The sequence below is a fragment of the Diospyros lotus genome, chromosome 5 (assembly GCF_014633365.1).
Source record: "Diospyros lotus cultivar Yz01 chromosome 5, ASM1463336v1, whole genome shotgun sequence".
Lineage (NCBI taxonomy): Eukaryota > Viridiplantae > Streptophyta > Magnoliopsida > Ericales > Ebenaceae > Diospyros > Diospyros lotus.
In genome coordinates, this window is record NC_068342.1 from 936,251 (window position 1) to 948,505 (window position 12,255).

The 12,255-nt window shown below is 33.3% G+C and overlaps 1 protein-coding gene across 1 annotated transcript; it reads right to left on the minus strand.

The window, feature by feature from the left end:
• Positions 1-11,041: 11,041 nt before the first annotated feature.
• Positions 11,042-11,854, minus strand: LOC127802646 (basic blue protein). Its single transcript, XM_052338581.1, has 2 exons — positions 11,668-11,854; positions 11,042-11,499 (listed from the first exon to the last, which is right to left on the minus strand). Exons 1-2 carry the CDS (start codon positions 11,852-11,854, stop codon positions 11,300-11,302), a joined length of 387 nt encoding a protein of 128 aa, XP_052194541.1. The 3' UTR covers positions 11,042-11,299.
• Between the last annotated feature and the right edge of the window lie 401 nt (positions 11,855-12,255).

Genomic DNA, 12,255 nt, shown 5'->3' on the forward strand with positions numbered 1-12,255 from the left:
ACCCTTTACTTATCTTATTTAACAAATCACATTCCACCAACCAAACCTAAACCCAAACAGAAAGAACAAACTGAACCTCCTCTTTTTGTTAAACTCTTATGTCTCTTTGCATTGATCTGATGATTTGACAATTTTTGAAAGTGTTCATTTATTATTAAAGAGTGTTGGCAATTGAATAAATTTGGTTTATCTCTGCACCTAATTGGATGTTAGTCTAAAGTTCCAAAGACTGTGTTCTTATTGTAGGCATATTTCCATGACTAAACAGGTTTGTTTTTAGCCATTGTTTTTAAGGCTATGCTGGTATCTTGCTTTGATATTTGGCTAAGAATGGTCTAAGTAATTGTGTAAGTTGTTTGAAGCCTAATTTGTGATCTTCTGCAAGTTGCCATATGTAAAAAGGAGGAAGCACCATGCCCACCGTATGCTCTGCACTGTAAGAAGATGAAACATTGACATCTAGTAGGCACAAGAGGCAGGGCATGGGAAGACCATGCCCACAATATGCAAGGCAGTCTAATTCCAATAGCCATCATTGCCAAGGTGTGGGAAGACCATGTAAACAATAGCTAGGTAGTGGCCATCATAGAATGACTGACGCCATGGTGTGAGAGAGTTTGTACAAAATTAGAACCTGATCTTTATGAGAATTTGTACACAACTGTTTTCAGAAGTCAATTAAGGCTGAATATCCTTGAGATTACTATCCTAATCCATGATGGAAGACAACCAATAAAAGAATTGAATCCTAAATTATAGCTAGTTTCAAATCCATATTGGAGAAACTTTTGCTTAGACGTATACAACCACCTGTGCATGTCTACTTCCGCTGTGATCTGAGCTTGAAAAGATCAAGGAGCACAACATTCTTGGCAAATTGTTTTACAAAGGTGTCTCCAGTGCACAAGGCTTCCCACGTTGCGAAGGTTGGCAGCAGCTAAGCACTAGATCGAGATTTGTTAATTGGGAAGCATACTAGAGAGTTCAAATGTGAGATCTGGTCTCTATTAGAAAGTCTCTTCTTTGATTTTTTCTTTTTTTAGCACTCTCTATCTTACTTGTGTGGACATTCAGACCTGTTCAAAAAAAAAAAAAAATGTAATCTCCACGGATTAAGTTTGGTTAAACAGCAATCCAAAACATTTTAAGTCTTTCACCTGTGCAATCTCAATCCCAAACTCTTCAATTATGGTTAGTAATTTAAATTTGAATTCTCATCAGCATTGTTAAATCGGGGGATATAAGGGTATGAGACCAAAGTCATGCATCTTTCTTTAGGGTCAGCTGAATTAGGTGATTTTCCTGCTCTGTTTACATGGTCTTTCCTTGTGACATTTTAAATTATCACTAATTAGAAAGATATTCTATTATGGTGTTAATATCTGCTTGAAAATGGAAGTACCAACTCATGTTGATTTAGGCGTTCCCTGTCTTTTTATAGAATTGTAGTCATGTCATGTAGGCAAGTCGGGTTCAAAGTTTCCTGTTGCTGATCAAATTGTTCTATTGATGTGAAAAGGACCAGGTTGATTCACAACTTCGCCAGAACTGGTATTTGGTCCTCTCCTTTTTTATTTTGTTGCTTGGCCTTCCCCATCATGCATATGTTACTGGGCTTATATGGTTGAGGCTCAGATGGGCTTGGCATAATTATCAATCCTACAGACTGTTAAACTTCTTATTATGGCATTTTGTTCCATGCTTCTAGATAATGGTTGCCTGTAATAATACGTTCCCATCAATGTATTGTCTCTAGATAGTGCTGCTGGAGCCCCTAAAATGGTCACCTTATGACAACAACATGAGTAAATGAGCATCAAAGGAACTGGGCCAGGCTGCATGAAAACTTCACATGTTTTTATTTGATGAGCTAACCCCTTTCTTGACAAGAATCATTCAGCTCCCTTAAAAAAAACTATAACAGATAGCCTCCTAGAGTTGGAGAAGCTCATACCAACTTACTATAACTCAATGGCCATCTTGGATCCTGGTAAATATCTTTTCCTCATAACTTTTAGCCATTTGGCTATTATCAGTACAAAATAGCCTTTGCAAGCCTGTGGCTACTTTAACCGCAATGTCTTGGCTACAAACTACAAATCTCTACAATGGTAGTGTGAATTCTTTAACTGTGATACATATTCTTTTGTCGGTCAAATTTGGGTTTTATTTCAGGTTTAGACCCTGCTTGTCGTTGGGCTGGCAACTAGGAATCAATTTGATGACACGACAAACATGGATATCTCTTTCACTTGAGTTTGTCTCAATTATGCTGTTCTTTTACTTGGCATAGGTGGGTCAAATAGTGGATTTTGCTTTTTGATGTTGCTGCTGGTCTAGATACGCTCTGTTGCATGCCTGCCTTCTACTTTCATTGCTGTTCTTTGGCACAGAGCTCTTAGTTCATTGCAGATGCTGTGTTGTGCAACCACAGTTTTATCGGATTATCCGGGCATCGGACCCTGTAAACTGCTAAACTTGAGCACTTTAGAACTCTCTTTTAGGGTGTTTATGGTTATTGGCCGCCTGCAAGAACAGGAAGCTTTCAAAATTACATGGTTGCTTCATTGAACAAGGACATTAATGGAGAATATATAGTCTCATGGTAATCAAATATAAGAATAATTGCAATTATTCTCATGGTAATAATTGCGTTCATATTATTCTCATGGTAACAATTGCGTTCATATATTCAATTACCATGAGAGTATATGAATGTAATTTTTTTATATTTGATTACCATGAGACTATATATTCTCCAATGTCATTCTCCCTACGGATAAATGGTCCAAATATCAAGCTGACTTGTGCGTCCAAATGGCTTTTTTTTTTGTTCTACCATTTTAAAATGCCATTCGACCGCACAATTTGGTTTAAATGTTTGGCCCAATTATCCTTATTCGTATTTGTAAGACAGCTTCAATGTATGATTTGTGTCACAGACTCCTATTATTGTTATTGTATGATTTTTTGGAATATGATTTAAGAATTAATTAAAAATGGCTTTTCAATTGCAAACAAACAATTCAAGTTCATTGTATTTTGAAGAAATGATGCAATGAATCCACGCATATGGTTTTCTATAGTGAGTTTAGTCAACATTGCATTTCATTGATTTCTGCTATAATTATGATGTAGATACAGTATTAAATTTCTAGATTTATGTACTATCTTGTATTTGTTTCAACTAAACCTTCAATCTTTGGCTTACTTTTAAGGTTTATAGAAGGGAATCTAAGTTAGTCTCTCTAATTAAACCTTCAATTCGTGAACATTCAATGTGAACTTAGTTGAATCCCAAGGATAATGTTATCATAGGTTCTTTCATTTGTTTGTGAGAGAAACTTCAATTATCTTTAACAAGTGTTCGCACACCTCTAAACCTCGTAATTTAGTTTAATTATTTTCTATCTCTTAGTTGTCACACAATTCACAAAGGTGGGCACTAGGCTTAAAAGGCATCCATCAATATTTCACATTTAATTGAAGAAAATAGTGAAATCTTTGGCTCCTTTTTTGAAAGGGTTTGAACTGGGCTTTGGCATGAGCATGAGAGTTGACACTGCAATTGTAGACTAAGACTGATAAGTGGGAGACAACAGCAGCCCATTTTGCAACCCCCTTTTGCAGCAAGTCAAAAAGTATGCATCAAGTGCAAGGATAACGTGATCCCCATTGGTCAATATTGGCTTTTACCAACTTCTCTCATTATATATTTTCCTCCATTTTGTTATATAGAGAATAAATTCAAGAAATACAGTAATTTTTTTTTTTGTGCTATGGCAACACCAATAAATAGAGATGGGTAGAAATGTAAAATTTATATAGAAAAACTTACACATTCACTTAAAAGTATGATTAAATTACAATAATAGTCACTGAACTTTGCATTAAGGTATAAAAAAGTTATTGAATTTTTTATTGAGATACAAAAAAATCATTAAATTTCAATTTTGTATACAATTTTATAATTACCGTTAGTTGTCATTAAAAAAAAGTTAACAGAATGTTGACGTGGCTAACGACGTGGATTCATATATAATATTAAAATATTAAGTTATAAAAAGATCAGTGATATTTTTGTATTTTAATGTAAAATTCATTTATTTTTCTGTATTTCAGTACAAAATTCAATAACTTTTATATACTTAGTACAAAGTTTAGTGATTGTTTAATTGTTAGGTCGAGTTTATTTCTCGAGTCATGTTTAAATGACGTAACATTTTAATATTATATATGAGTCCATGTTATTAGCTACGTTAGAGTTTCGTTAGCTTATTTTAACAACTCACGGTAGTTATGTACTTGTATATAAAATTGAAGTTCAGTAACTTTTTTGCATCTTAATAAAAAATTTAGTGACATTTTTGTTACAAATTAAAATTCAATAACATTTTTGTACCTTAGTGTAAAATTCAAAGACTTATTTTTACAATTTAGCCCTTAAATAACATTGTAAATGCAAGTGATATATAATCTCTCTCTCTCTCTCTTAGAGTAGTATGAGAGATTTCTCTCTAGTGGACTACTCAACTAGTTGCAACGCCTCCAATCTTTGGAGTCAATCTAATTTATCCCTCGTCAACATCAATCTTCCTTCCCTCCAATCTTTGGAGTCCCTCAAGAGTACAAATGAAAATCGAGATTATAAAAGACATTACAATACCTAATATGCCCCTACACACAAGTTGTTATCGTTTGAACAAACCTTGACTAACTAATCTGCTGCTTGAAACTAACTTGGACTCCTCTGATTTTTTTCAAGGGCTAAACTCGATGCAAACAAACAACATCCATGTAGGGGTTTCATTGCTAACTTGGCCAAGGGATTCAAGTAGAATTAATCCATAAGCTCTTGACCCTTCTTCTCTATTCCAACAATTGGTGGATGCTATCATGTTCTGCCCTCGTCAGCCCCATCCTATTTCTAACTCTACTGAAATGATTTGATTTCTCATTTTTGTTTATGCTCCCATGCTGGGTGGTTGAACGTTTGGTTCCAATTGTAGGGCTTATTTATTTTTATTTGATGTTAATTTGCTTCCTTGGATCTATTAATTTTTGTGTTTTGGGCTCTTTTATTTGATGTATTGGTTATGTATACTAGCTTAAAGCCCCTCTGTCCATGGTAGGATTTCACTCTAACATGCCCCCCCCAATCTCCCGACTTTTGGCTTTAGATGTTATTGTTTCTTATGCCCCGATCTCATGGTTTTTCTTTAACTTATTTGTATGGGTCGAGCCTTCCCAGTTCATATATCTTTTCTTGACCTTTGCCTTTAATTCCCAAATTAGCAAAAAAAAAAAAAAAAAAAAAAGAGCAAGTGATATTGAAAAAGGAGGAATGAATGAGAGTTAAAGAGAATTGAATTAGGAGCGCCCACCATATCATACAAACACCATGCACGCTCATGCCCCCCTCTTTCTAGATAAAGTCACTTTCTTACTTTCACAAGACGAAGAAGCAGCAAAAGAAAGGAGGAGATTTCAACTCTTTCTTTATATATAACTCCAAGACTAGCACCTCCAACTCTCTGTCCATATTCAATCCTTATTTTCTTCTTACATCTCTCTCTCTCTCTCTCTCTCCATATTCAACCCTTTTCTCTTCTTACGACTCTTTCTATCTCTCTCTTGGGTTTCTCAAGGGCCTTGTTGCAGAGTCATTTTGGCATTCTGTCCACCTCCATTCATGCTAACTAAGTTATGAACCATAATCTTTGGAGGCGGCCAGTATGTCAAACTAGCTCTGTAAAGTTTTCTCTGAGAAACCCTTCTGAGATGAAATATCCCTTGAGAAGCCACAACCTTCCATCATATACATGGAAAACAAAAGTTATCCCACCGATGGATGGCCTGCATATATATAGCCTTATATGAAAGTTTTTGAATGATATATGGATTATATATGACTCCCCGATATGCTCAGGGCCAACCGAAAGTCAAAGGTGATCTCCCCTAACTATTGTTAATGCTGTCGTGTTGATTCTAATGCCTTTTTTTTTTTTTTTTGTATTTTAGCTTTGTCACCGGATGGGGTGATGCATGAGATTCCTCTCAGTCGTGACACTAAATAAACATTTAAAAATTCGTTTATATTATGCTTACAAGGAAACTTCTAACTTTGACCGCACTGAGTGACTTCAACCTTCAAAATCAATACGTGAAATAACATTTTCATATATATATATATATATATATACAGGAAATGACTAATAGTACGTACGTATATACTTAAAAGTCTCTTTGGCATGCATAAATTCTTTTTGATGCAAGGAAAGTCAACCTTGTAAATGGATTTGAAAGCTGCAGAATTGCATGAACTTTTCCCATCTTTTGTCTGGTTTTGTAGGTTAAAATTTGAAAGCTTTTTCCCCTCCTCGGTGTGCAGTGATAGTGAGAGAATGTGGCTTTTATTACATATTTAAAGCATTTGTGATGATTGCTACAGGCAGCTGGAAGAGTACTCTCCTCCTTTTTGGCTTTTGGCACTTTGGGCTTCGCAGCTTCGCATTGGATTCCTCCAACTACTATATCAACAACAGGTGGCATCGTTTATTGTCGTTAAATTTTGTTAGCTAGCTAGTATTGAAGATGGATCCCTTTTCTAAGTCTGGTTACTCACAAGTATCTATAAGATACATCAGATTTGTTTTCTTTGATTTTTTTTATGGAATTCTAGTTTTTATATAGATCAAGTAAGGGAAGATTTAGGAGCAAATATGGAGGAGGATTGACCCTCAAATTCATAGGTCATTTCAACTCTCTTCCTCTCAAATGGGTCAAATTTACAAGGTAAATATGAAAAAGGACTGTGCGAATATGGAGAAGGATTGACCCTCAAATTCATAGGTCATTTCAATCATTTTTCTCTCGAATGGGTCAAATTTGTAAGGTAAATATGAGAGAGGGCTGCAGCCCTTGCCTCCCCCTCCCCCCTAACTCTGCCCCTCTGGAAGTAAGTTATGATACTTAGAATTATCATCGAGATTGTTAGGTTAGGTTGGTTATCTTAAACTAGAGGTGAATCTGTTGGATCAGATAGAGATAACGTTAGGCTTGAATTCTCTAAAATGAAGTGAGTTGAAATATTGGGAGTTATTTTCAATATTCTCATGCTCAGTTATCTCGACGAAAAATTCATCAGTGTAAATAAACTTAGTTATCTCAATTTGATAGAATATGTCGAGTTGAAATTGTTATCTCAATTTCATTCCAATTATCTCAAGTTGTGCCAATAAAGGTTTAGTTTTCTAAAACTAAGATCTGAGAGTTAAATTCTAGTAATTAACTATGTAAAAGAATGCACGTCATCTCTTTATTACTTGACAATAAGGATACGCTACTTAACAATAAGAACACGTGACGAGGCAAGATTAATTGATTTTTAAGAATAATTTAATGATTTCACCATTTTGAATATTCTCCCATCTTAAGAATTAACTCAAATTAATATGATTAGGTTGATTTAATTGACTTAATTTTTATGCTTACAATGGACTTATCGCTCATTCTTAAAGACTATTCAATGAGATTGATACAAGTAGAAGATAATATAAACTACTCCACAACTGTTCTCTTTTCTTACAAAAACTACTTGAAGAAATGATAGATTTCATTTTCATTTTATTAATTTATTGGAAATCAATAAAAAAACATTATCTACTATGATAATTATATAATTAATTTGTATAACTATCACAGCTACATCAGTTGATTAATGGGCCGTGTCTAATTTTATTATAGTTAACGGGCCGGGCCGGTCCAAGGGAGTCTAGGCCCATTACAAGGCAGGGAACAACCCAAGGCCCGACCCAGGCACGCACATGGCTTGCCCGTGAAAGGTCTCTTGAGCTTCTCTCTTTGAGCTTCTTCTCTTAGGTCTGCTTTAGACTTGTGTTCATTTTTGTTAGACACAAGAGATTAAAATTTATATTAAAATAATTATAAATACTTTATATTAAAAATAAATAAAATAAATATTTATTATTTCCTTTTCCGCCTAAAACTCTTAAATCTCAATTCCTATGATTGGTGCTTACCAAGGATGTCACCGGCCTTGAATTTCTTCCCTTTGGGCCAGCCCTCTACCGTAAGGTCCCAACCTTTAGCATCTCCTACAACGAAGGTGGTGGTTTCAGCCACCTCCAGGCGGAGCGCCGCCGCCGCCGCCACCACCAGTGCCATGGCGGCAACAAATCCACCTCCTCTTCCCTGGAGGGACATTGATTGTAGACTGTCGTACAGACTCTCTTTTTGTGCCTTGTGGATTAACTTCAAAGGAGAGGTGATCCATAGGTATGTATGTATGTATAGTTGTTGTATGGCTAGTAGATGATGGATGGTGATTCAGTTACCAAAACATGTTCATGTATCTGCCATTGCCAAGATATATGCAATCTTGGACATTAATTGATGTTAAATCTTGTCGTGTATATATATACATATATACACGTATGTATGTATGTAAGGGTGATGATATAAGGATAATGGTTGTAATAAATGTATTTTATTTTTAGATAATATTTATGGAGTAATGTTATTCAATTTCAGTAAAGATGAACAACAATGATGTGACAATCCATGTAGAAGTATTTGCCTGGAAAAGATGAAAGAACACCCAATAAATTTTATTTTTTACATTCTTTAAGGTAGTGTTTATTAGAATAAGTAAATTAAGATTATATCAAGATAATTTATCTGTATGATCCTAAGATAACTTATTCGAAAGGGGGAGAGAAATAAATTTATCTGAAAAGTTTAAGATAAAAAGTCACATGACTTTTTTTTTAAATAAATATAACAAACACAATGAAAAATATTTTTGTTCAGAATACTTTTCATATCCTATTTTTTTCGGTCTATATATTGGTTAACAAATATCACCTAAATAGATGTGTAATATCAATTAAACACTTTTACATGGATTGTTACATTACATATTCATCTTTACTAGAGATGAATAGCATTATTCATATTTATTTATTATATTTTGTTTTTAGGTATAAAATATTTATATTGGTGGATAATAAATATATTGTATTTTATAATATTTTATCAATCAATAAAAATATTTTGTAGATGAAAATAAGGTGTAATAAATTAATATTATCTAAAAAGGATATATTTATTGTAATTATTATTATTTTTTGTAATATGAAAAACTTAAGAGGTCTATAGATCACAGTTAGCCTCCGGTTCAAACTTATTTCATCATCTCTAAAATCCACGGTCCTCCTACTCTACAGTCTTAAGTGAACGGACAATTTTTTTGTAAGTTGAAGCCTAAGGCCTAGCCCTATAAACACAATCGATTGTGTAGCCTCGCATGAAGATAGAATCAAATCCACAGTTAATTACATATTATTGAGGGCAATAGTTTGCATTATCCTATACAGAAAATGGGTAATGTTAACCATTGTTCATTTCCTTCAGGGACAATGGTTAAAGAACAATAAATTTATTTTTTTATAAATAAAATGTATTTATTGTTTCTTTTTTCAGCATCCAAATAATTTAATTAGTTTATTAAATATTTCAAAATGTGATATATTTATTATTAACAAATTATATTATTTAAATGTTAAAAATAAGATGCAATAAATACATATTATCTAATATACACTTATTACTCTTTAACTGTTACTCTTAAAATAAATAATTAACATTACCCATATAAAATGAATAATACTAAGAATTATGATTGACAACGATATCATCATTTATGTGAAGTCTCTTAATATATTTATTTATTTATTTTTTTCAACATAAGAAACTCAAGAGATCCTTGATCACATATAGTCATTAGTCTAGATCATTCCGTCTTTTTTAAAACTCACAATCCGTCTTGACCGAATCTAGATATACAGACAAATTCGTTGCGAGACAAAGTCCAGATAATTTATTTATGTTTTATATCTCTCACACCCTTTAACTTATCGCTTTGGTTCTCTCAAATCTCTCTCTTTTTAAATTATAATGGTTTAGTGATAATAAATATATTTTATTTTTAAATAATATATATTTATTGTATTATATTTTTAATTTTAAACAATTTTATTACTGAAGTAAGTCGTTCAAAATATGATATATTTATTATTAATTAATAAAATTATTTATAGAATAAAAATAAAATAAAATAAATATAATTTATTATAAATATATTATAAAAATAATTTAATAAATATAATTAAGGAACACCCATCTCTCCATCTCCCTAGGCTTGAATAGGGTATGGCCCTTTCAACAGTACAATTGAATGTCCTGCCCCCCACCCCCCACAAACACTATTGATTGCATCCTCACTTAATAAACACTGCCCTTTAATGGGCACCGCCCCCACTCGTTTTTGTAAGTTTTTGGTTAAAAAAAAAGAGTAAAGTTAATAAATAAATAAAAACAGCATTTAAATCACCTATCATGTGCGAAAATATCTCGGGAGTCCTATTTTAGGGTTTTTGAAACGTTTTCGTTTTCAAAATATCAAAAAAGTAAAAAAAAAAATTAAACTTTTTTTGTAATTTTAAAATGTTTCATTCACGAAGAGATTAGAGATATTTTCATCAAAACATATTTTTATTTACGAAAAGATTAAAAATGGAAAGAATTTTGTCAGAATATTTTTCGTTTCTAATTCAAAATTTTTATATATTTATTGTTTGTATTATGTTAGATTATTTTATTTTATTTTTTAAATTTATTATTTATTTTTAATTAGTAAATCATGATTCGTGAATGATAGAACATATGTTTATATTTGTTTGAACATATTGTGGAATTTATGTTTATTTTTTAATTAAATAATTATTTTTTATAATTTTTTTATTAAAAATTATATTTACAAAAAGGCCCTCATATTTTTTATTTACACATTTTTCCTCCATTTCTATTTTTTACTTTTTAAAAAAAAGACATTTCTCCTTTTCCATTAGTATTCATTTTATAATTTTTGTTTTTATTTTCATGCAACTTAATAAATCACCAAACCCTTGAGAATTCTCAAAAAATAATAATAATTTCACAGCCAAGCAAATTAAGGCCCCACAATCCGTTACCACTAGTAAACATAATCAATCCAACCAAAACTTTCAATTATATTGGTCAAGGACAGTAACAGACCCCATTGAAAGACCATGCTACAATAAAGGCTCCTGATAACTAGGGTTTTTCATATAAAGGGTTATATGGCTTTTACTCAAAAACCAACTTACATCTAATAGGTACTTATTACATGATATATGTTCCTCTTTGGGGGGGCCATGAGTCTTCTTGATTGACATCACATGAATGCTGCAAAATGTTAGGCTGCAGCCACAGCAATCTTCATTGCTGCCTGACAATGGCCGGGAAAACTGCAGATGAAGAAATTCTGCCCCTTCTTAAGCATTATCTGATCCTGGCCGGATGAGTATACCTTAGATCCTGGTGGGGCATTGCAGCTGTCGTAACCAGCCTTGTCCACAGCTACCACATTGTGGGCCTTTGGGTCGTAGTTGAACACTGAAACCAACAAAAATTACATCAAAGGTAAAGAGTAGAGTCACAGTGTTTAAACAGTTTGGCACTGTTAGGTTGTAGCCAAGAGTACAGTCACAGGTTCGAGTAATGAACACTAAGAATAAGGTTACATATAAAAAGGACCCTTCGAAAAGCACTGGGCGTCCATACCAAGTGTGTCACCGGCCTTAAAGGACTTGCCATTGGGCCAGCCAACCATGTTAAAGGCCCAGCCACCGGCATCTCCAACGGTGTAGGTGGCTGCCTGAGCCACCTCACAGCTCAACATCAAAAACAACAGCCCCAGCCCCAGCACCGCGGCTGCAGTACCCATTGCACTGCCTCTTCCCAGAGACATCATCCTCTCACATGTAATCAAGAGTCACAGGCAAAAGAATGAAAACTAGGCACTGGTTATGGAGGTTGAAAACGCATGTCAATGCCATTTATAAAGGTTTTCTGGGTCGGATGTTTGGACACATAGGCAGGTGGTAAGTGGCTGTTGGTTGTTTTGGTAGTAGATGATGGATGGGTGATTCAGTTACCAAAACATGTTCATATATCTGCCATTGCCAAGATATATGCAATCTCGGACATTAATTGATGCTAAATCTTATCATATATATGTATAGAAGGGTGATGATGAAAGGACAACGGTTATAGTAGTAAATGCATTTTATTTTATTATATTTTGTTTTTAGGTATAGAATATTTATATTGGTCGATAATAAATGTATTGTATTTTATAATATTTTATCA